This window comes from Macrotis lagotis, chromosome 2 (assembly GCF_037893015.1).
Source record: "Macrotis lagotis isolate mMagLag1 chromosome 2, bilby.v1.9.chrom.fasta, whole genome shotgun sequence".
NCBI classification, from domain to species: domain Eukaryota; kingdom Metazoa; phylum Chordata; class Mammalia; order Peramelemorphia; family Peramelidae; genus Macrotis; species Macrotis lagotis.
Window position 1 is genome coordinate 43,427,330 of NC_133659.1, and position 26,297 is coordinate 43,453,626.

At 34.7% G+C, this 26,297-nt stretch overlaps 1 protein-coding gene across 1 annotated transcript in view; it reads left to right on the plus strand.

The window, feature by feature from the left end:
- COL24A1 (collagen type XXIV alpha 1 chain) overlaps window positions 1-26,297 on the plus strand; it is a 380,712-nt gene that overhangs the window by 249,469 nt on the left and 104,946 nt on the right. The window contains exons 26-37 of the mRNA XM_074221770.1: window positions 1,107-1,160; window positions 2,060-2,113; window positions 3,989-4,042; window positions 5,062-5,115; window positions 5,431-5,475; window positions 5,577-5,621; window positions 14,350-14,403; window positions 17,497-17,550; window positions 19,923-19,976; window positions 20,209-20,262; window positions 23,293-23,346; window positions 23,489-23,596. Coding sequence (XP_074077871.1) covers window positions 1,107-1,160; window positions 2,060-2,113; window positions 3,989-4,042; window positions 5,062-5,115; window positions 5,431-5,475; window positions 5,577-5,621; window positions 14,350-14,403; window positions 17,497-17,550; window positions 19,923-19,976; window positions 20,209-20,262; window positions 23,293-23,346; window positions 23,489-23,596 — 684 coding nt within the window. The remainder of the gene's footprint in view (window positions 1-1,106; window positions 1,161-2,059; window positions 2,114-3,988; window positions 4,043-5,061; window positions 5,116-5,430; window positions 5,476-5,576; window positions 5,622-14,349; window positions 14,404-17,496; window positions 17,551-19,922; window positions 19,977-20,208; window positions 20,263-23,292; window positions 23,347-23,488; window positions 23,597-26,297) is intronic.

Consider the following 26,297-nt stretch of genomic DNA (forward strand, 5'->3'; position numbering starts at 1 on the left):
TAAAATAAATTTAATGAGTAATAAAAATCAGTACAAATGGAAATATTTCAAAAAAATTTAAATAACCATAATGTTTCATCTTGCTGATTTACCTATACATGTTGCTAATCCAATTTCCTTTTCAAAGTTTATGAAAATTTGACTAATATTATTAGGAATTAATATTAACTCCTCAAGTACACAGAACTGTTACTCTGATTTATGACTGGTTTTAATTAGGATTGGAATGAATTCTGTAACATAATAGGTGAACAAGCTAAAGGAACAGACTTCTGTATAAGGGTTAGGCAGATTAATTAGTAAACATTTGCAATGTACAATACAATTCTCAACTCTCATAATTTTAACACACTAACAAAACTTTAGAATTCTCCACTTTTAAGGTCTTTTCTTAAGGTATATGGAAAACTCTGTCCTGTTTATCAATGCATTTCCTAAACAATCACTTCATCTCCAGAACATACCACAATGGACCCCTTTGCCCTGGCATCTCTCCCTCCCACTGACTAGAGATGGAGAACTACCAAACATTCAACTTGGGGGGCCCAGTTCAGCCAGATGTTTATTCCCCATTAGGCTGCACTCCTCTTGTCTTTTCCATAGTGCTTCTCCCTAAAGTATCTTTCCCAACCTACCCTCTCTTGTCAGCTGATTTTCAGCTTCCATTTATGAGTTAATGTGTTCTCTTTCCCCGTCTGACTGTAAGACTTTTTGAAGCCAGGAGCTATCTTTTTTTTGCCTTTCTTTTTATCCCCAGTACTATCAGTACTAAATAAAATGCCTGGCAAATAGTAGACACCTTAATAAATATTTGGCTGACTGCATTTGCCCCAAGCTAATGAGAGTTTTCACACCCAGTCCCTGAAAAAAAAAGAAATTTGAAGATACTTTTACTATTCTAAAAGTTTACTTTTTTTAAGACAAAACTTCTTTATGCAATTGTCCCAAAATTCTTAGCGTAATTTTAAACCAATAGAACTTAAAATTTATTTTAAAAACTCACAAATTTTACAAGTTTGGGGATTGAACAGTATTAGAGATAAAGGAACATTTCTACCAGTAAGTAAACACCCAAAGATTTTTCTTTTCGTTTCTTTTTTTAAAAGGGAGAGCGTGGGAGCCCAGGCCCAGTGGGCCCACCTGGAGAAAAGGGAATGATGGTAAGATGTCAGTGATTTAAAAAATATTTCCTTCCAAAGAGTCACAGAAGAAGATGATCTTGTCTGAAATTCAATGAAGTACAAAGTTTCATTTGTAACTCATTTCTGTTAGCAATTTTTCCCTTGTAGGGGATTCAAGTAATTCCACTCTAGGGGAATTCACAGATCAGCCCATATATAATTGTAGAGAATACACATTAGATGGCATAGTCAAATGTAAGCAAAGGGCTCTTTAAAACTTGAGGTAAAAATTGATAGCACCAAAAATATATGAAAATGTCAATTAGTATTCTACTACTGCTGGCAAGTTTTCAGAATATGGCTACTGTATAAACTACAGAGTGGGAAAACACTGTTTTATGAAAATACTGTGATGAAGGGTAGGAAACTCTCATTTAATTCACACAAAATCATAAGGACCCTTAAAACTTGCCTTGATCAGCCTAGATCTGAATAAAAAAGGATTTCCTCTCCAGAATCCCTTTCAAGCGCTCTTTCAGGCTCAGTCCCCAAAACTATAAGTACCCTACTACTTCCCTAGATGGCCCATTCCATATTTGTAGAGCTATCATTGTTAGAAGCATTTTCCCTCACATTGAACTGCAATCCTCCCTGCAATAATTTCTTCCCATAGTTTCTAGGGGCAATTAGAAGACCTCAATGTCTACCCTTCTATACCCTTCTGTACCCATACAAGTCAGTCCTGTTCCTCTTTAAACTATCAGTTTTATTTCTATGGACTATACCCAGGGCAACCCCTGTGGCATTCTATACATTGGAATGATAAAGAAGCTTTACTAAATTGTCACTCGGCTGTTTTGTGAACTTCTTATCTTCAATGCAGAACAACAGAATCTGAACTACTTGTAATACTTTTTGTATTTTTATTTTAATTATAGGGATATCCAGGACCTCCTGGAGACCCAGGAGCCATAGGTCCTCTTGGATTACCTGTAAGTACAAAAGATACTTTCATTGTTTTCATCTGACATGTTTTTAGCCTGCTTTTAAACCCACCACCTTTATTTTGAGAAATCACTAATGCCTAGAGGAGCCAGCATTAACTTTAGATTCATGGACTTCAGTTTGAATGTTGGCTCTGCTACTTCCTAATAGTTTGACCTTTAACAAAGGACATTACATCACTGCAGCTCACTCAGTTTTTCATCTGTAGAGCAGAAATAGTAATATCTTGTCTGCCTACCTCGCAAAATTACTATAAGGCTCAAATGGGAATATGAACTTTAAAAGTCATTATAATTTTCATTTATTTTTTAAAACCTTATCCTTAAGTTGGCCTAGGGTACATTTATCACATTTAGTACAATAGGGGAAAAAATGACTAGGGATTTCTTCACTCAACATATTTCTGATGATGCAAATGGCAGATGAGTCTATAGCCTCAGACTAAAAGCCACAAGCTTAAAAAGTCCGATAATTGCTGTGTATAATCAAACAGGGCCCATTGAGACTTTAATGCCCAAAGAAATGTTGCTGTACTTTCAGATATCAATTTTCAAAGCCTAAATATATTCACAAAATATAGAAAGATTTCATGGATCTTGGTTTACCATAAATTTAGATTTATAAAGAATTTAAAAGAAAGTGAATATTTGCTCCAAAAATAAACTTTTAAAATTTAATTTTGTTTCAAAAGTTTAAAAGTGTACCATTTGCAACTCCTTCGAGTTTTGCAGGTAAAGAACAAAATGTTTTCTAGACTTAGCTGCTTACAAAAATGTGTCACATGTTGTGCATTTGAATGGGAAGCTATGATTGTAGAACTAGAAAGACCTGAAAATTCATTAAATCAAATGAATCTGAGCCTTCAGATTTCCAGAGAAGTGATAACAGCACTACTACCAAGTCATTTCTTTTGGGTGTTTTGTATTTACATTCACATGCACACAGTGGTCTTAAGTTTAGAATGATATGAGATTCCCTTCAACCTAAGTTTTGTTTAAATTGACCAATGCTATCCCAGAGGCTAAATTTGGTTTCCAGTTGTCTTCTTCGATTTGAAGCCAGCAATTGCTGATAAAAATTTGCTTTCCCATATTGTAATTTTAATTGACTCACTAATAAATACATTCATTCAATAGCATTTATTAAGTGCTTTCTGTCTGCAAAAAAGACTATGCTAAACACTGAGACTTCAAAGATAAATCTGATCAATACAACTTAACTTTCTCTAAAGTTGGCTAGTTTTGCTTTGAAATACATTTTTTTCCTGGACTTTTCAGTACTTTCAGAGGATAAATAAATATAGATATGCTCACACATATATGTATATCATATGCCTTTATATATTATAGATACACATACATACATCTATGTATGTATATGTGTGGATAGTTTGATGGATGGATTGATATACATATTTCTAACCCTTAGTATCGGAACTGATACATTGTAAAAGCTTAATAAATGCTACATTCCTTTCCTTTCCTTAAAAACTCTTCTGATTTTATTTTCAAGACTGTAGAAAAATATATTTTATCAGTCCTTATTAGACCTTGTGCATAACCTTGTGATTATTTTAAGTTATAATTTGAAAAATTCACAACCCCTTCTAATTACATTTTTAAAATTTTTTTTACTTCCATTTTGATATAGAATTTAAAAAATCATTGAAATGGGGCACAGAAGAACTATATTCTAGTACCAGTTCTGCTTCTTACTAGTGGCATGACCTTCCCCAAATTGCATTACCTCTTTGAACCCCCCATTTCTTCTTCTGTAAAATCTGAGTGTTGAACTGAATAATTCAAAAGTTCATTTTAAAATTGAAAATCCTGAATTCTCATAATCTTTATACTTCTATTCAGGGTCATGTGGGTACAAGAGGACTACCTGGACTACAAGGTCCGAAGGGACGAAGGGTAAGCAACAGAGAATATAAAAAGTATCTTAATCCTATTAGAAATGTTAAGAGAAAATATCAGTGTATTCTCTTGGCAAATGTATTTGTCAGGTTTCATTATATAATATGGACTCTAATCATATTAACCGAAGTATGTATTTCAGAAATGCCACAGAAATTTTTAATTTCCCTTTTTCAAGACCTCACTGTTCTAAATAAAGGTTCTTAACATCCTTAGCCACCTCCAACTCCACCATTTTTAGTCACTATTAATATGAGAATACATTAGGTAAAAGGAATCCCCATACATAGAAATGACATGTGTCAGGGGATCAGTCATTCCACAACATGATAAGAGAAAACCATGAAAATATAAAGGCAGCAGAGAAATAGGATCAGAACCTAGATGCAATCAGAGTTATGCAAGTTTTATTAAATCAATAATTTGCCCCTTGCCAGATAAAATGAGGTGAAAGAAGGAAGGAAGGAATAAAGGGAGTAAGGGAGGAAGGGAGGAAAGAAAGAAATTGATGAGTTGCTCAATACTGAGTGCCAACCTTATTTACACTATAAAAATGTTTAAAGATTTTTTTGAGGTAGTGAAAAATGACATAGTAGGTAAATCAATGAACCTGGAGTCAGAAAAATCTGAGTCCAAATCTGGTCTCAAATACTTGCTGTGTTATTTGGAGTAAGTCACTTAACCTTTCTCAACCTCATTCTCTACATTTATAAAATGAAAATAATAATAGCACCTACCGCCCAGGGTTACGGAGATAAAATGAACCAATATTCACAAAGCATTTTGCAAGACTTAGCATCATAGCAATGCCAGCTATTATGATTATATAGATAACCATATTCTGAGCTATAATTCATTGGTGAGGGAAAGGGGAAAAAAGGAAAGTTTAAGTTGAAAGAGTCCTCAGTTTCTATATTTAAATCAGTTTTTAAAAAATATATATAATGGTAAATAGCATTATTTCACAATTGTTTTAGAAATATTTTCTTTTCATATGTATTTTTTATTACTTTTAGGGGCCTAGAGGTCTTGATGGCCTCCCAGGAGAGCAAGGAATAGAAGGTATTAAGGTAATGGTTGATTTCCTCATCATCTATGCACTTAATTTCTATATAGTTCTGCCCCCCTACTCCATAAAAGCAGTCAAAATCTAGTGAACAGAACTCAGTTCTGAGTTTTCTCTCTGTAAACAGGGAAAATATTAATAAATTTTCCTCCCAATGCCATATATCAAAAGCAAAAAAAATCCCAAAGTTTCTTTTTTTAATATAGAGTTGCTTATTTTGCTTATTGTGTTGTATATCTGTGTGTATGTATGCATAGGCATGTCTATGAGCACTAGTCTATATTTATGTTGAACTTATTTGATATCAATTCTTCGTTAGGGAGAAAAAGGTGATCAGGGAAAAAAAGGTCTTTATGGACTTATCGTAAGTCATCAACATATTTCTAATGAAGCATGACTATTCAAATTTGAACTGGCTTTCTTGGTTATTTATTACCTAAGCTAGCCTTTTCTTCTCTTGTCTAGGGTAATGCAGGAAACCCGGGAGAGAGAGGTGCTCAAGGTAAACCAGTAAGTAATGCAAAATCAGTCCTAAGTCATATCATAATAAGGAAAGCATAATGGGTAAATGGAAAGGAAATACTTGGCATCTGGAAGATCTGGAGTCTGATGCATTTTCTGACAATTGGTAGCTTTCGGATCATGGGAAAATCCCTTGACTTCACTGAAGCTCAATTCCCTCATCTGTAAAATGGAAATGTTGTGATAATGTCTGTTGTTCTCACCTCAAAGGATTATTGTGATGATCCAAAGAGATGGTTAAAGTGACATGTTAATGTTAGCTATTTTTATCTTCAGACATATAACATACATATTTATCAATGGGCATGTATATATGTATACCCATACGTTTATGTGTATACATGTATATAAATATCACATTCTAGTTTATATATAATATAACATTTTCATATATAAAATAAATATATAAACATTTGTCTCTATAGATTTATATCATTTACATACATGTGGATGTGAATATGTAAATAAATTATGTGCATGTAGCATTGGTATATATTACATATAACATGTTACACTAATATTGTTATATATTAATGTCATATATCATTTACAATTGATGGTATATAATTATATATGATAACATTAAATTATGTTAGTTAATATATAAGATACATGTATAATCAACAAATATTTGCAAATATATATATATATGCATTTATATACAGATATGTGTAGATTCATCTCTGTATGTATTAACCTTTAGGATATAAATTTCTGAGTCTTCCTCCTCCTTTCTTTAACTTAGTGTTTATATTGTGCAATTTCCCTTCTTTGGGTGACAATATTCCTATCTATAAAGTGGAGGTGTCTTATTTCATAATTAGTCTGTCTTTTACAATAGTGATAATAGCGAACATTTCTTTAGAAAGAATGTGCAATTCTGTGCAAATATTGCCTCATTTGATCCTCACAATGCCTGGGAAGAGATAGGTGCTTTTATTATTCCTATTTTGCAAATGAGGAAACAGAGGCAGAGATTGACTGACTTGCTCAGGGACATTCAGCTAGTCAGTATGAGGCCAGTTTTGAACTCAGGTTTTTTGGAATTCAGAACCAGAACCTTTTCCATAGTGTATTCTAGCTAAATTTGTAAAGATTAATTTTTAAATAAATGCTATCCCTATCCATTTTCAATAAAGTCAGTGCATTTAACCATTATAGAATATTTTATTTCAAATTTGACATTGCTTAATGATGAATTCATTAAGTCACAGATTCATTTTACTTTTCAAATAAAGTCCAGGCTCTTAATCTGGTATCACCTATCCCATATCTTCTCAATCTATTCCTTTCCACATACTTTAAACTCTGATATAATGGATAGTTTACTTTTCATTCCCTCCCCCCATGCCTCATTTCTTCCCACTTCCCTTTGCCTGGCCTCTCTGCATATTGACATCCCCCATAACCTTTAATGCATAACTCAAACACCATCTCATCCAGAAAAAATTGCCTAATTTTTCCCATCTATAAAAAATTCCACCACTTTACTTTTCTGTTCTTATTAAATACAAATGGGTATATATGCACAAACATATATGCATGTGTGCCTGTGTAAACACATATGTGTGCTAAACCACAGAAGTACAGATTCTACAAAAACTGCACAAGTATATGTATGGTATATGCCTCTATATTTCACCTATACAGAAACACCCACCATGAGCATGTGTGCACATATATGCACATGTGTGTGTTTGAATGTCTACACATATGTACATGCATGTGTTTGTGCATTGTGTGCAACAATCCTATGGTGTGCTTGTCTATATGTAGCTACGTGTATGGTGTATGTTGCACAAACATGCACGTGTGTGTACATGCATACTGCAATTCCTGTGTGCGCACATGCACATATAAGCATGCCTGAGTGTGCAATTTGCATGCACTTTATTGTACACCTATATGGGTGCACACACAGGTGTGCTCATGTGTGCATGTATGTACTGTGCACTGTGTATGTATTGCCATGTATACATTTATATATGTATGCATACTCTGTAACTAGAATGTCGACTTGGAAATGAGAAGAAGAGAGTTTAAAGAAAGTAAATGGACCAAGAAGATGGCAAAATGATTGATATAGGAAAGAAGGAAAGTCAGACTGCGTGAAAATACAGCTTTAAAATGGGGGGGAGGAGGACTAGCACAACACTGGAGAGAAATATGAAGAATTAGTAAACATATTCATATTGTCCAGTTCCAGGATATTTCTCTTTTTAAAAAAAAAAGTTTACTTAAGGCAATGAGGTTAAATGACTTGCCCAAGGACACACAGGCAATTATTGTGTCCAAGGATAGATTTGAACTCAGGTCCTCCTGACTCCAAGGCTGGTGCTCTGTCTACTGTGCCACCTAGCTGCCCCAGGATACTTCTCCAAGGGAAAGAATATTACACTTCCTAGAAGTGAAAAGAATGAGATTTGCTTCCTATGACTAATTTGCTTCCTATGAGTAATCTTTTTTTGGTATTCTTTTTTTGTTGTTTGTTTTTGCAAGGCAGTGGGGTTAAGTGACTTGCCCAAGGTCATACAGCTAGGTCATTATTAAGTGTCTGGGGACAATCTTCTTCTCGACCTGAGGTCAGGAAGACTTGGTACTTACGTGGTTCTGGGCAAAACATGTAACCTTTTGTCTATATCTTTTGCCTCATTAATAAAATGGATCCATTAATAGCACCTATCTCCCAAAAGTTGCTGTGAGGCAAAAAAATGAAATTATTTTTGTATAGCACTTTCTAAATCTTACAGCATTATTTTCCCATTATTGTTATTATTGGTTGTGCTTGAAAGTTGTCGATGAAAGGTAGAAAAATCAGCCAAATCCACTTTTAAAGGACATTTTTACATCTCTTGAAGGCATAATACTGTAGCCTTCTTGTATTGACCATTTTTCAATAGTGAAAAAAACCCAGAAAATTTCATTTGGCTCAAAATTTGCCAATGTGTTGCAAATTATCACTTCTCCAACCCATTCTTCATAGATTGCTGTTGCCAAAGAATTCATTACCAATTGGTGGAACACTTGGTTTTATGGCTGTGAGTCATGGAGTCCTAAAGTCTACCAATGATTTAGAGGGCAATGGAAAGGCGTATGGTGGATGGTTGTAGGCTGCAATACCTAACCAATAAGGAGCCTCAAGTCAAATCTAGCAAGGAGGATGATGTCAGCAAAGAATTATATATTCAAAAAAGATAAAACGGTCACACTAAAAGCGAAAAGGATTGCAAATGAACTATATGTTCTATTGCTATCTTCCAAACGTTATGAAAAAGAGAAGTTTGCTGTCACATTGGTGTACTCCTTTTAGCCAGTTCATAGGAGGATATAGAAATTTTTATTGCGGAATGGGTTGCCATAGATCACCAGGAATCAACATGGTTTGAGGGAACAGCATTAAATCAACAAGGGTACAGACACAATGAATATTTTAAGTTTTTCCTTGCCTAACAAATCCAGCTCCTCCATTTTTACAGAATTCAAACCATTTTCTATCATGAGTTTTCTCACACAAATGTAGATGTCATAAAAATAAATGAGAGAAGACAATACATTTCTTAAAAGTTACATAATAACACGATATATTGTTGCTAATAGACACCTTGGAGATCATCCATTCTAATTCTTGCACAAAAGAAATTAAGAAATGGATGCAAACCCAAGGGGCAGAGCTAGGACTTCAGTGATTTGGGACTCCTGTCTATTCCTCTGTTTCTTTTAAGTTCACCTTGAGGGTTTTCTGGTCCCTTGGCATGTTTAGTTTTTTTTTTAATTTTATGACTGTTCCCAAGGTCCTTATTTGATACAAGAACAAATATTTTCCTGCATGTCGAAACTTTCTATAAAAATTATACCATTCTCCCCAAGGAGAAGCAGGAATTCCTAGAGACATCAACCCTAATGGAGAAAGCACAACCTAAACATGATAAATGAGTCTCATGAAAGGATTTATTTACTTTTCCATAAAAAAAGAAAAAGACTCAGAGGCATCATTTTAAATAAACGATGACATTTTGTATAGTCTTGAATCTGAGGAGCAAAAGAGGAAAAAAAGAGAGGAAAGGAAATAGAAAAGCTTTGGTATAAACAGCCTTCAACAGAAGGATCCCCACAGGAGGGACTGCCCATGTAAGCTGATGGAAGCAGCTGTTACTGCTGTCATCCTACAGCTGTTTTGTCTCTGGTAGTCTCTGCTGTCCTCTACTGGTGGCTTTCCACAGGAGAATCACAGCCAATTCAGGAAAAAGGAAAAATTCAACAGACTGGAGACATCAGAGAAAGAAGTGTGTGTGTGTGTGTGTGTGTGTGTGTGTGTGTGTGTGTACGTACGCGCACACACACACACACACCGCACAGGTAGGTGTTTTAACCTCAAGTCATCTGCAAAAGACACTTTATAAACTTTGACATTCTTAATAAGATTCTTTCTCTATTCAGTTTTTTTTTTTTTTCCTGAAGCTTCTGGCCATGTGGCACCATTGAAGCCAAACCTGATTCTTTCCTGTTGCCATAAGTCTCTTGCCTTCCAGTCTTGATGAATATACGCTTACTAGATTATCTTTCTGAGTTTGACTTCTAACTCCATTCACAGTGTTGACAGACTTCCTTAAACTCCTTGCCTTCATTTTTAATTAATAAAATGGTTTTTTGACAAAAACGAAGAGATAGTTGGGCTCCTAAGTAAAAAATGCTATAAGAACCATTTGACATTTGTTTCTTATGCCTTCCTTTTAGTATCTACATTTGACTCTACTTATCCTATCCTCAAGCTATTATTCTATATATTTCCTTTTATTCATAGCTGAACTTCTAGGGAAAAAAAATTATCCATACTTGCAGAATAGCTTCTGACCCCATCATTTAACTGAAACTTTATTCTCTGATTTCTATCCCTAATTACAGGTTAGATTAGAGTACCTTAGGTACTATCCTGGTCTTTCTCTTCTTGTCTTTATCTCTCTCTCTCTCTCTCTCTCTCTCTCTCTCTCTCTCTCTCTCTCTCTCTCTCTCTCCATTTATTTATCTCCTTTCTTCTCCCCTTTCTCCTACCTCCTTTTGTATTTATATAAATCACTTTAAGGTTTACAATGCTATCATCACAGCAACCATGTGAAACAAGTAAAGTGCACTAAATAATATATAAGTTAATATAAAGAATATTATTGGGGCAGCTAGGTGGCGCAGTGGATAGAGCACTGGCCCTGGAGTCAGGAGTATCTGAGTTCAAATCCAGCCTCAGACACTGAATAATTACCTAGCTGTGTGGCCTTGGGCAAGCCACTTAATCCCATTGCCTAGCAAATATATATATGTGTGTGTGTGTGTGTGTGTGTGTGTGTGTGTGTGTGTGTATAATCCCAATATCACAGATAAGGAAGACAATGAGAAACAGAGACAGAAAGTTGATAGATATTACCTGTATTGGGGTCAGGAATCCAAATACTGTGATCCTGGGCAAGTCGCTTAATCACCCATGGCCCCAAACAATTCATTAAACCTTAAATAGTCTCCTCCTTTAGATTGGGAGCAGAGACCATCATTTGCCTCTTTATCTCTGGCATTTGCCAGAGTTACACAACTAGTTCATGTCTGAGGCTGGATTTTAATTCAGATGTTGTCCAGGGTCATACAGCAAGTTGATATCGGAGACTGGATTTGAACTCAGGTATTCCTGACTCCAGGCCAGACACTCTCTCCTTTGTGTTTACACAGTTGCCCTAGAAGGAAGCAACATAATATTGGAGAGCAGGCACTGAATAGCAGAATAGGATACCTAACTACCAATTAGTCCTAGTCCTTCCACTCACTAAGAAGTTTTTGCATATATGGATACTATGTGGCCTTGGTCATCTAAATTCCCAATTTAAATTCTCAATTTTTCATTTGTGAAATTGCCAAACTACAATCCATTGTCCAAACCTGGCTCATTACCTGGTTTTACATAATTCTACAAACTAAGAATGGTTATTATATTTTTACAAATAACCTTTACCATATAAATTAAAATATTAAATTGTATTTTAAAAGTTAAAACCATTCTTAGTTCAAGGGACCATATAAAAATAAGTGATGGGATGGATTTGGCCCCTAAGTTGTGGTTCATCAACCCCTAAACTAGAGGACTTATTTTACAAAATATCCAGCAGCTATTCAAAAAACGATTGAAAAGCTATCTGTCTCCAAGCCAAAATGATTCTTCTATTTCTTTCTGTGTGTAGACCTGGCTCAAGAGGAAAATCATCAGTGGAAAATGTTATCTTCTTGATGCCCTGGATAACTGAGTATATGGCACTATAGTAACTATATTAGCCACAGCATCACCACCTGTTATCCACAGTCTGCTAATTCTCTTCAGACCCAGATAAGCATAGACTAGATCTATGATTTCACTGATATTAGAATTCCCAAAAGAGGAAGCACCTCTATCAATGGATGTTAGCATCTTCTCCACCTTTTAGGTCTTAAGAGAGTTGCCTAGGATACTAAGGTTAAAATGACTTACCAGGGCTTACACAAGCAACATAGGAAGGACTTGAACTTGGGTCTTCCAGTTCTGCAACCTGCTCTGTAGATGCTAAGTCATACTACCTTTCTTCAAAACCAGTTCTAAAATTAAAAATGAGCAAGTACCATTGAGTGACTCTCTGACCATGGAAAGAGTCATTATCTAATTTTTAGATACTATATTATATATATATATATATATATTATATATATATTTATATTTATATAAATATATAATACTATATATATATGGCTTTTATAGTATGGTAGATACTATACATTATATATTTTATCCAACTTCGAAGAAGTATCTTACGCTTTCAAATTCAGAAATATATAATTTTCTTCATCATTAAAGACATTTATTAAGCATGTTTATGTGTGTGTGTGTGTGTTTCTGTCTCTGTCCCTCTCTCTGTCTCTGTCTGTCTGTCTTTCTCTGTATAAAATTCCTTTTTAAGAGGAAATAAATACTTTACTTAAAGAGCAAAATCTGGACAAAGAATGCCTCTAAAGTTTGGGGGAAAGAGGTGGAAGGAACAGATTTCAGTTGGCCACCCAGCACAATTGCCCATTTGGCAACTATTGCTTTGCATGGCACATTGCTTTGCATGGTAAATTTATAGACTCACTGTGATTCTAAATGTCTCTCTTTTTCTGTAAGCCATCTCATTAAAGTGCCACTTGTTCTAACTACAAAATTGCATAGAGTTGAGACCCAGTAATCTTTTCTTCTTCTTCCTAAATAATAGCTTGCTTTTATGATTAACCTCTTTTTTATTTTTTATTTAGTTTTAATTTATAAAATAAAATGATATAGTATATAATAAAATAAAATGATATAGTATTTCTATGATATAGTATAATTAGAAAAAATGATTGCACATGAAACCACAAATCTATTATATGCATCTTGCTATTCCTTTTAAATATGTAATAAAGTTGTATGATTCTTGATTCTTTTTTCTTTTTTCTTCCTTCTCCCTCCCTATTAGACACAAATATGAATATATCTATAAAATTATGTATACATGCTTCTATTTATAATTTCTTTCTCTGGTTACAAAATGACCCTTCCTTCATAGTCCTCTATACTTAATTTGAGTAATTATAACTGTCAAAATGACTAGGTCACTCAAACAATATTGCTGTTACTATAAACAACATTCTCTTGATTCTGCCTATTTTGCTCTTCCTTATTTTATGCAAGATGATAGAGCTCATCATTTTTGTAGCACCGTAGTACTCTATCGCAATCATATATATTACAACTTTTTCAACTCTTCCCCACTTTCCGAAAGAAGCTAGTTTCACAGCCAGTGACATTGTTAACTTCATAAAGTCAGTAGGAGGAAAAGGAAGAATGGGTACCAAAGGGCATGTGATACTAATTATCTTATGAATGAATGAATGGCAAAATGCCGTGGGGAGAGAGCTGAGTACAGTCATGTTCCCAGAAAAATGCTCTGAATTCCATATCACTACATCTTTATTTCCTGGATCCTAACCCCTTTATCTTGGTTCATCCACTTATTAATTCATTCTTTTATCAAATCTGTATTAAGGACCTACTTTGTACAAGGAAGGCATTGCTCAATGATCCAAAGATAATAAATGCAATCTCTGCACTCATGTGCAAAAATAACTATAGTACAAGAAGAATGGTAAGAACCCAAGACAGGAATAAAATACTCATAAATGTTCTGAGGAGAGAGAGTGAAACTACTTCTGGTTGAAAGAATTAGAGATATTCAAAGACAATTCTTCCACCAGTTTGATAACTATCATCAAAGCTAAAAAATAGCAATTGAAGATGGAGAGAGATTAATCTGATCTTTTTAAGGGTTTGTGAGGATATATTTAAAAAATCACGGGGTGGCTAGGTGGCACAGTGGATAAAGCACTGGCCCTGGAGTCAGGAGTACCTGGGTTCAAATCCAGCCTCAGACACTTAATAATTACCTAGCTGTGTGGCCTTGGGCAAGCCACTTAACCCCATTTGCCTTGCAAAAAACCTAAAAAAAAAATCACACATTCACTAATATTCAAACTTTCTTAAATAGAAATTGGAGATAACAGAGTAGAAGGGGGACAGTGAGAGGCAAGGAAGAGAAATTAGAAATCATAAGGATTGAAGAAGTGAAGAAGGAAACAAAAATATTGTCTTTTGAAATACAATGTTTTCTCTACAAATTTGTTTTTATTTTTTCAGGGCTTACAAGGAACTCCTGGAAGCATAGGAGATAAGGGACCTCCTGGAGAACCAGTAAGTTTATCTGCAAAGTTTGCTTATAATGGACAGCCTTTCAGTTTCAAGTACCATGAACCCCATACCACTGTTGCTGAGTATAATTAAAAATAATCTTAATCACAGACATTACAGACCAATGATATTATGCAAATGGTTTATTATGAATACACATTTTAGAGTTTTTATTGTTTTTAATACAACCAAATTTGATACTGTTATTCTGAGACTAAAGTGGGTGAGCTAGTGTTAAAATAAAGAAAATTCTGTTGTATTAAATCTAAAAAATTCTTGCTATTTTTATTATCACACTCAAACATACACACACACACACACACTCACTTATGTAGCCAAATCTATAACAAAAGACCTACACATTGAAGTCAGACCCTACAAATGATGGTCCCATAGGTGCAAACATGACAAGAATGCAATTATATCAACACAAAGAATTACATCATCATTTCATATATGTGAGAGAGTTTCCATGGAAAAACTGATTGTGAAAGACCTTGTCAAGCCCACCCTTTTGCATTTGGTTCTTTATTGCCCATGAAATCATTCTTCTGGTGAGTCATGTCAAATATAATTGACTATAATGTACTTTTAAGGTTTGTGATACAATGCGATCTTTCAGGCCACTGGACTGATCTTATCCATCAGTTGACACAAAGGTTTATAGGTGGCCTTTGTAGAATTCATTTAGTGAGTGACGGTATGTGGAAAAATTCCAACAGTCAAATAGCTGTTCTTACTGAACTCTGAGGTTATTTCCTCCTATACACATTCATTATACTTGTTTCAACTGTACATGCCTTACAAACAATAAATCCAGATTTAGCTCTTTAAGTAAAATATTTCCTCTTAAAAAGGAACTTTATACAGAGAAAGACAGTGAGACAGAGATGGAGAGAGAAACAGAGAGACAGAGACAGAAGCACAAACACACAGAGACAAAGAGTCGACAGAGAAGGAGAGAGAGAGAGAGAGAGAGAGAGAGAGAGAGAGAGAGAGAGAGAGAGAGATTATTCCATTTATCTGTCAATTATTGTGATTGGTTTTTTAACTTGGACTGGCAATTCTATTTCCTTACCAATTCTATCTGAATAAAAATAACAAATCTTTCTCATGATAATCTAGGAAATATATTTCCACTTAAATATTTCTTAAGCACCCAGCTTGAAGATGCAGAGATAATAGTAATCCAGACTTTCCCTGTCTCCAAGAAACTTCTAATGATATCCCCTCTAATGAAGGGAGCAAAAGGGAGATTCAGGAAAAAAAGTGCTCTGGGAATCTATGATCAGAGAGGGAAAATTTTCATCTAGAAGGAAAGCAATCTTCAGTATAAATTTCCCCATTTATATGATGGAGTTGAAGTAGGTGATCTAAGGTTCCTTTCAGCTCTGACTATGAGTGCTTATAGCAAATCTGGAATCGAAACCATCAGCAGCATCATTGACATTTCTATAGCACTTTGAGGTTTACAACGTGCTTCATACATGTTATTTCATTTTATCCTCACAATAACCATAGCAGGTAGGTGCTATTCTTATTCAAGGAAACAATTGACTTGTTTCAGGGTCACACAACTAATAAGTTTCTGAGGTTGCATTTGAACTCAGGTCTTCCTGATTCTAAATCCAGTCCTCTCTCTCTATTGTTCCTCTAGACTATTAAAAGTCTTCATTTAAGTTTAAAAAATATATTTTAATTAAGTTTATAGAAAAGTGTATCACTAGAGCTATGTATGGCAATTAGAAAAAGGAAATTTTTGTTACTTTCCAAGGTTTAAGTCAGCAAATGGGCCAACAATATCACAAAATATAAACCTCTTAGACCCTGGGAATCTAGGAGTGACCACTCAAGTTATAAAGTCAGGTACCTGGTTAGCCAACCATTGTTCCACAGACGATGAATATGGGGTTACACATTTTGGTTTCTCATTCTAATCATGGAAATTTGGAGAGCACTGCCCAATTCAGAATTTCTGGGAAACTCTTGAAAAAATGTTTAGCTATAGAAGTATATTTAAATCAAAACATCAAGGATCATTCTGAATCTGAAGCAGAAACCTGAAAGGCTTACATTTTTTCTGGGAATAGCATAGCCAATTTGAGCATCCAGGGGGATCCTTGACTTGGGTGGTTGGTCCTATAGAGATGTAAAGAGGGCACTTGGAGGGCCATCCTCATAGTTTTAGCTTCTCTGAAAAGAAGGTGCCTCTAGGTTGGTCTTTGCAAAACAAAGGAGAAATTCCCATGAGGCAGTTGCGTGGAGCAACAGACTACTGTCATGGCTTTTCCCACTCTAATAAAGTACACATAGGGTAAGTAACCCTACAGATCCCTGGGGACGTGCCTAGCGTGTTGTGGTTTCTAAATATGAATTCATTTATGTATAAAAATTCTTTAGCGATGCTCGAGCACATAGCTCTCCCCACACTGACAAATAGATCTGTTGATGTGGGTGTTTTTAATGTTACTACAATAAGATAATTATTCACTGTCCATTTACTTCAAAGAATACTGCTTAGTCGTATTGAGTCTTCCTTTGCCAAAGAGGCACTAGTTTGGATTTCATTGCACCTTAGTGTTATTATACTGTATAAATATTATTAAACCCATAAAATGAACACAGAGAAATTATTCAACTTGATTCTATACCAGACGATATTATTCACCAAACAGAACACAGTTAATTGGGCATTGCTTATTTCTTTTTGTTTCTTAGAAGACCATATTTGGATCTTTCTAGAATTCATGCCAAAGACATGTTAACTATTAGAAAAAAGAAATTTGCCTGAATCTATTAGCCTTCCAATAACTTAACAGTGAGAGAACTTATTTCTCTGTGGGTAAGTTTCTATAAAACATGTACTATTATCCCCATTTTACAGATTCAAAAACTGTTTACACTTTCAGTTACATGTCGGAATTGGGTTTGGAGCTCCAATCGTACTATCTCCAATTCCAGTACTATTTCAATAGATAGGATATTATTGATGAATTCCAGGATTTAGCAAATGACATTCCATATTTACTATTCTGTATTTATTGAAACTAATTTAATGTCTGATAGTCAAAGTTTTTATATTTTTTTTAAATGTAGGGGGCACGGGGACCGCAAGGTGATGCTGGTCCTATTGGAGAAATGGGTCCTGAGGTAAATTTCATATTTTGCTTTAAATTTTGGAAAAAATAAATATCTATTGAACATATGGCATACAGCCTACAATCCAGATACTGAATATTTTGAAAATCATTATCATTTTTAAAATATTTCATTTTATAAAAGGGGAGAACTTAAATTTGTAAATCTCCACCTGGCAAAAAACCAAACACAAGAATAGCTTCATTCGATGATATTAATTTTCTCCTCCTAAGTACCTCTTGAGAAGGATTATAGTGCAATGGATAAAGGCCAGAGCTTAGAGTCAGGGAACCTAGATTTGGGTCCAGTCATTGATTCATAGTGGTTAGATCAGCCTGAGCCAATCACTTCATCTCTCAGTGACCCAGGAAGCTCTTTAAGGTGACAAATTATATAACAATGTCCAATGGGCTTTGAAAAAAGAGTTTCCTATGAAGGGAACTCTTTGCACCACTGAAATTACAGGTATAGACCCCAAAAAGCTCCTCTTATGGCAAATAATGAAACAAAGTAAATAATGCTCTCACTTCACAGACTGAGAATTGACTTTACTCAATGTCTCCCTTCTAGGTTTTATATCTCTTTTTTAAAAAGGCATAATGGAACACATTGAAAAATGAACCAATTTTTTTAGAAAGGTTTTATTTATTTTGAGTTTTACAATTTTTCCCCAATCTTACTATCCTCCCCCACCACCCCCCACAGAAGGCAGTTTGTTAATCTTTACATCATTCCCATAGTATACATTGATCTAAGTTGAATGTGATGAGAGAGAAATCATATCCTTAAGAAATATAGTATGAGATATAGCAGAATTACATAATAAGATAACATTTTTTAAAAAAATTAAAAGTAATAGTCTTGGTCTTTGTTCAAACTCCACCATTCCTTCTCAGGATATAGATGGTATTCTCCATCACAGATATCCCGAAATTGTGCCTGATTGTTGCCCTGTTAATATGAGCAAGTCCATTACAGTTGATCGTCGCCCCCATGTTGCTGTTAGGGTGTACAGTGTTTTTATGGTTCTGTTCATCTCACTCAGCATCAGGTCATACAAATCCCTCTAGGCTTCCCTGAATTCCCGTCCCTCCTGGTTTCTAATAGAACAATAGTGTTCCATGACATACGTATAACACAGTTTCAAAAAAAATAAAAATTGACCAAATTGATTTTTAAAAGCTACATTTGCTCCGAGACTAGGCAAGATTAGGAAGGGGAATAAGCTGATAACTCCTATTCTGTGCCAGAGATTGGGCACTAAGTACTTTTATAAGTATTATCTCATTTGATCTTCATGACAACCCTAGAGACCCCATTTTACTTATGAGGAAACTGTGGCAGGCAGCGGCTAAATGTCTTGCCTAGAATTACAAAATTAGTAAATATCAGAGCATGATTAGAACTCAGATCTTCCTGATTCCAGGTTCAGGTCTCTAACTCCATCTATTACCTCCAACTGCCTCTATAATTGATACTACAAAGTAAAATCTCTTTACTGTGATCTTTACATTTTTCCCTTTGAAAACAATAAATTACCAGAAGGTTTCCTTTGGGAGATTAAAGGGTGATGACCCTGATTACAGACTTGGTCAGGTTTCTATCAAGCTAGAAGTCTTTGAGTGATGACCCAGTGGATGTTGGTCATCTTTAGATGGCAATAGTTAAGTTCAAAGAGGCTTATCACCAGCTTAGCCACAGACCAATGAGTGTTTTAGTTACAGCAATTCTTGCATGCTATTATCTAAGCTGGGAATGAAATGGGATCTACATTGATTTTTGGAGTTACCCTTGAAAGTAGAGATCTTTTTTTAGTTTTGTTTTCTGTTGCAAAGCAATGGGGTTAGGTGGCTTGCCCAAAGCCACATAGCTAGATAATTATTAGGTGTCTGAGGTCATATTTGAACTCAGGACTGGTGCTCTATACACTGCACCACCTAGCTGCCCTAAAAGTAGAGATCTTTAAATATGTCTATAAATGCTTATACTAGACTAAAAGAAGCTACTTAATTCTCCAAAGGAATTCTATGGCAAAAGGACATGAAATTTTTATGGATATTTGTTTACCCAAAAGTCATGAAATTGTCCACAGGATGTGCCTAAAGGTTTAGCACTTTAACAGAATCTAAAGATTTCTGAGGCATTATTTTGGGGATTCCTGAAAGAGGAGGGAAGTATCTTTATCCTGCCTCTGAAGGGACTCTGAAGACATTGCCTCTCACACTTTTCTCCTGTATTATTTACAGAAGAAAATTTTATATGTGAACATTCTTGAATCTTTTAGCTCATAGGCAAAATATTCTTGTAGACAGTGGGTTATTGTGGTTACTGAAGAGTAGCTAAAGTTTATTTTATAAATAATCTATCAAAATGTCCTCTTTTAGGGATCTCCAGGCATTGAAGGAGAGCCTGGTCTACAAGGAGAGCCAGGTGCAAAGGTAACTTTCACCCATCAAGGCCTTTTACCATTCATTGGGTTCCATAGAAGTACAATATCTGGTCAATACTTAACCAGAAATCTCAAGAAGAGGGGAGGACGGAGGACAGCCAAAACAAAAAGCAAATTGCTTCAGGATTCTTCCTCTCTCCCTTAGGGTGGGCTCATCATGATGAGGGAATGTGTTCATTTCAATGATTCCATACTTTTACCATTTTTATTCCACACTTCAGGGAAACCCTGGGCCAGCAGGCAGTGTTGGAGCATCTGGAGAACCAGGATTAAGAGTGAGTGTCTAATAAAAATCCATTTGATACACTGGGTTGTCTATTTTAAAGATGTGAAAGTTTCCAATATGTTCATTTCAATCAAATCACATGAATAAACCTCTCTGATTCATTGCTGAATAATGCTGGCTATATTTCATAATTTCTTAAAGTGTGATGTACATTGCTAACACTATCCAGCTGGAATATTTAGCAGCTTTTAGAAATCTAGACGTGTTTTCAGAGATCTATTGCCCAATTTATGTACTCCCTGGGATTTTTCCTAATACTAGAGGAAAAGAAATGACTCACATATAGCAGCAAATTTAATTCTATTTACTCATCTGTAAAATTAGAGAGTTGGAATAGATAGTTACTAAAGCTCATTTCCACTCTGAAATTCTTTGATAATATGATTCTACATTGATGAGTTAAATTACTGACCATTCAAATTACAAAAACATAGTTATATGATATTGGTAAGAACAAAGAATGATCTTAGAGGAAATTATGAAATACATTGGATAGAACACTTGACCAGAAGAAAGACCTAAATTTAACTCTAGACTCAGACACTTCCTAGCTGTGTGACCTTGGGCAAATCACATAATCTCTGTCTGACTCGGTTTCCTCAGTTGTGAAATATAGATAATAATGATTCTTACCCCTCAGAGTTTCTGTGAGGGTCCAATTAGCAAAGTGTTTAGCATAGAAAATGCTAGCACATAGATGATGATGATGATGATGATGACGATGATGACAATAGCTGTCCTTCATTCTCAAAGAAGACCTTGACATCAGGTGATACCAAGGCATGAATGTGAATTGGATTTGAGTGAGGGGAGGCTGTGCTAAGTTACCAGTCTCACTTTCTCCTCCAGAACCACCTGTGTCCATTGACCAGTTATGAATCAGGAAGACTGGAGATGGTCCTAGATACGAGGCAATCAGTTAATTGACTTGCCCAATATCACACAGCTAGTAAGAAGTCAAGAGGATTGAGTTCAAATCTTACCCCAGACAGAGGTGTTTAACTAATACACCAGAAAACTTTAAGCTCTGCTGTAATGGTACATCCTGTGAACAATTTCATCATTTCATAGTGTTTAGTTTTACTACTTTAAAAGGAGTTCATTTTATCATCCACTATTTATGCAAAATATCTTTCGTCCTCAAATTAAAACATCAGCAGTAACAGGAAACCATTTTTTTTTCATTTTTGAGATGAGATAGGTTAAACTCAGACTAACCTACTAAACTATTAATATTAATTTCCTATCTCCTAGAACACTACTTTCCAGAAAATTCATTCCTTTTCTCACATGTCAGAACTATTCAATACAAAACACATCCTTTTCAGGGCACTGTAAACCCAATTTATATTAATGTTATTATCCTATCATAATAAAGCTTCCTATAGAGGTATATAGATTCTAGTAACTATTTTCAGAATCTCTGATCATACATAAGAGTAATAAGCCCCTTGAAGATAGCTATATATCCATTTTTTTGTCTTAGTATTTCTAGTACTGGCTCATAGTAGTACCTGATTCATAATAGATGCCCAATAAATATTTATTGATAGATTTCCAATTTGTACTTTTGAAGAATGTCTCAGTTTCATTTCATCTGTTTAACAGGAAAATATAATGGTAGAACAATTTCAATCTTGTTCATTTTTTATGCTTGATTTCATTTTCCCTTTCTTTGCCTCTTCCATTCCTCTTTCCTTTTCCTATTCTGTTCTTTCTTTTCATTTCTGTTAGCCTAGGAAGAAAATATGTTTGAATTCATTTTTGAATGACTCAGAAAAGAGAAAGAAAGACTCACTTGCATTTTTTTAATTAGAGAATAGAGTGTCTGACTTAAATTCAGAATAAACTGTGTTTAAGTACCTTTTTAGACCCTTCCTAGCTCTGTGACTTTGGAAGTAACAATACCTCTCTGTGCCTTAATTTCCTCTTATGGAAATTTGATTGATCACTAAGACATGATGATCACTTAGATCCCTTACAGCTCTAAGTTCATAATGCCATGATCCTATGATATCTATTTAGAATGTCATGTGATATTCATTTCTGTGAGTGCTATTAAGAAATCTCCTTCTTGGAGAGCAAAAATAATTGACATTTTCATTTATATAAATCATTCAGCAAATTAAACAATTATTATCATAGTATTCATTTGCTATGTAAATGAAGTAGATTCATAAATAGAAATGAAGAAACAAAGGGTATAGAAATTCATTTGTAAAATACATTGGTGAAATACAGGTATGTTATATCCTTGTTTTCCAGACTAGTAACTTTCTCCCAAGATTTCTAAAATTTCTACTCCTATAGGTTTTTCTTTATTGGTCAGAATCAATTCCATTCCTTAGAATAATATCATTGGGGCAGAACAAGTTGCTTTACCTTTTAATAGAAATACACACACACACACATACATATATATATATATATATATATATATACCCTATATATATATATGTATATATGTATATATTAAGACACAAAAACATTCAAAAGAGCATATTGAACCATTTGATAATAATAACAATAATAATAATTGATAATCATAAAAAGTAATGAAGCTTATATAGTGCTTGATGTTTCTCAAGCAATGTGCTAAACACTCTACAATGGTTATCTTCATGAAAATGTCAGGAAAGTGAGTATAATTTTATGATGTGAGCCTATGAACATCTGTTCGAGGACCAGGGTTACAAAATGAACATTACATGACCTTTAATTGAACAAAGTTTGACCTTTAATTGAACAAAGGATTTGACAATTTCAGATTTACAATATTCTGAGTTCTTAAATCATTAACTGGAAGCAAATTAAACAATTTTTATCATAATATCTATTTTCCATAGAACTAAAGTAGTTCTCTGTGGAAATGAAGGAACAAAGAGGATAGAAAACTAAGTACTTAATTTTTTCTTCACCTATCTGGGTTGTACAGAGATGTTTTTATTTTTCCAATCAAAATACCTGCAATGTTAATAAGGAATTCTTTTTAACTGTTTCTATTTTTCACACAAATTAGGGTGAACCAGGAACTCCTGGAGAAGATGGTCTTCAAGGAAAAGATGGAGCAAAGGTGATACAATATTTCTGTTGTAGTTAAAACCTAAAATAGTTTTTCATCATGTACCCCAAATGAAAGCAAAAGCATATAAAAATGATGGAAAGTATTATAAGAGTTATTTCTTTCCTCCCACCCTTTTGCTTTTATGTTTCAGGGTCACATAGGAGATAGAGGACCTCCTGGAGAGCCTGGGGAGCAAGGAGAAGCAGGTTTGCCAGGAATTATAGGACCTTCAGGAGGACCGGGAACAATTGGCTCTCCAGTGAGTACCACTTAACTTTCCTCTCTAAACACTAATTGAGCTATGTCCTCCTTTAATGTCTATCAAACAGGTGGAGTTAAGGAATTGAAAGTAGGAAGGGAGGGCAGGGTATTCTTTAGTACTTAGATCTTTCTTGACAATATAATTAATAATAACTATAATCCATAGTAGCATTTGTGGCTGTTGTTCATTCGTTTCAGTGGTGTACAACCCTTTGTGATCTCATTTGGTGTTTTATTGGAGAAGTTTCTGGAGTGGTCTGCCAGATTAAATAACTAAGGCAAACAGTGTAAGAGACTTGCTGGTAAGTCACAAAGCTAGTAAGTGTCTGAGACTACATTTGAACTCAGGTCAACACTCTGGTGTTCTATTCACTGCCACCTATGGAATATTGTTTACACATAAGAAATTCAGAATACAAGAAATTCGGGGAAAAAAATGAGATGTATATGAACTAATTTAGAAGTAAACAGAATGAGAAAACTATATCCATTTGGAATCCACATGCCTTCCATATAGCACCCATCCCTCCATTTGTCCAGGAGGGTATTTTTGAGAGATTTTGTAAAATGCATTGTTGAAATTCAGGTATGTTATACCTTTGTTTGCCAGACTTGTAACTTTATCCCAAAGTTTATATAATTTCTACTTCTATAGGTTCCTTTTTATTAGCAATAATCAGTTCCATTCCTTGCTTCACCTTTTTTAAAGAAGAAAATATCATTAGGGTAAAGGAAATTTCTCTCCCTTTCACATAGAAAGACAGTGAATATCAAGGTTGAAGTTGAAGTCCCCAAATGGCAACTAGGGTCTATCTCTATAATGATTATATATACATATATATATATATATATATATGCATATATATGTATGTATGTATATTTCTTTCTTCTCTCTGGGTAGTCTTTAAGCTATTCCCACCCCATTCTTATGTCTCTTTCTTCTTCTGTTGATCCTTACCCAAATATTCTCTATCATACTTTTCCTACAGCTTATAGATTTCCTATAAGCTATTTCCTATTTCAGTGTTATTCCATTACCTCTGTAGTCTATCCTTTTGAAAAAAAGTATACTTAGCACATTCCCATCATTAATCACATCACAGTCTTGTGCAAAAAAAATTATATTTATAAGGCATATGAAGTAAATCAATCTTATTGCACTTCTAATTTCTAGTTCACTTTTTTTTAAATTAAGCTTTTTAAATCTTCCATTAAAGTAACAATTGTCACTTGAGTAGTAGGCTAGAGCCTGGATAATATAAGAAGCACTCTATAAATAAGCCATTACTACAGAGGCCAAGAATAATGAAAGGACTGACTACTGGATTCTCCTGTGGGGGCTAGACAGGAGACAGATGATGGGAAGGAAGTCTCTGTAGACCTACATCTTTTCCCATCCATGTATGAATGCTGCATTTCTTCATCTGTTAAAATGAGTGGGTTAGACAGGATTCCTTTGGCAGTACCTCCCAACTCTAAAGTGGCATGTATAGTTTTATGAATTCCAACATCTGTCCAATGCCTCACACATGATCTGTTGTATCTTCTCTTTCTCCTCCCTCTTGTTAAATGTGGGGATTCCCCAAAGTTCCTTTCTCATGTCCTCCCACAGTTTCAACTAATTCTCCTACAAAGATGATTACTAAATCTACTTCTTCTGTTGACCTCTCACCTTCATTCTAGTACTATCTCTCCTCCTGCCTACTAGACCTTTCCACTTATTCCCAATCAGGTTTAGTGCAACTAAAAGGAGATCCCTTGCTTTGGCCCTCCTAAAACATAGACATTTCCCTAGTCTAACTCTCTAGTCACCAAAAGGAAAGTTCATTTTATTATTTTACTCCATCTTTTTCTTTGCTCCCCACCTTAGCAGTCAGTTTCCAATTTAGTCAGTTCCTAATTTGGAAAAATTCCAAGGACAAGCAACAAATTTTGCATATGACAAAGAAAATGTTCTTCATATTTAAAGAAAAGGAAATCTGAATTACATTAGACTAAGTAGCACAGTGGATAGAATGCCTAGATATGGAATTCAGAAAACAACTCTTCCTGAGGTCAGATCTGGCTTCAGAGTATGACCCCCTGGGCAAGTCATTTAACTTTTTTTGCCCCTCAGTTTCCTCACCTATAAATGATCTAGTAAGGAAATAACAAACCGCTTCTGTATTTTTGCAAAGAAAACCCCAAAATGGATCACAGACCACATGACAGAAAACAGCATTCTACATCCACTGGAAATCCATCCACAGAAAGTAATGAAATAACATATTCTGAAAAGCAAATGAGCTTACAATATAGCCCAAAACAACATACCCTGCTAACATAAGCCGAAGCATGAATAAAAAAAGAAGACATTCAATAAAAAGATATATTTGAAACAAGAGAATGAGTGAATTATCTAACTAGCAAGCATCAATAATAGAAAGAAAAGAAAGGCAAACAAATACAACAATCAAGGAAATTACAAGTAACAACATATTGTTCCATCTCTATAGAGCATCAAAAAAAAAAAAAGAAAAGGAAATACACCTATTGGGTTCAAAAAGGAAGAAACAACAACCATCAGAAGATCTCTTTCTAAAAGTACACAATAGAATCAAATGAAAGTAGAACTTAAAAAACAGGTGAAATTGTGCTGGATGAGCAGACCTGAAATGACATGGAGTACACCTACTCTGTAGGTGAATCATGACTTTTCT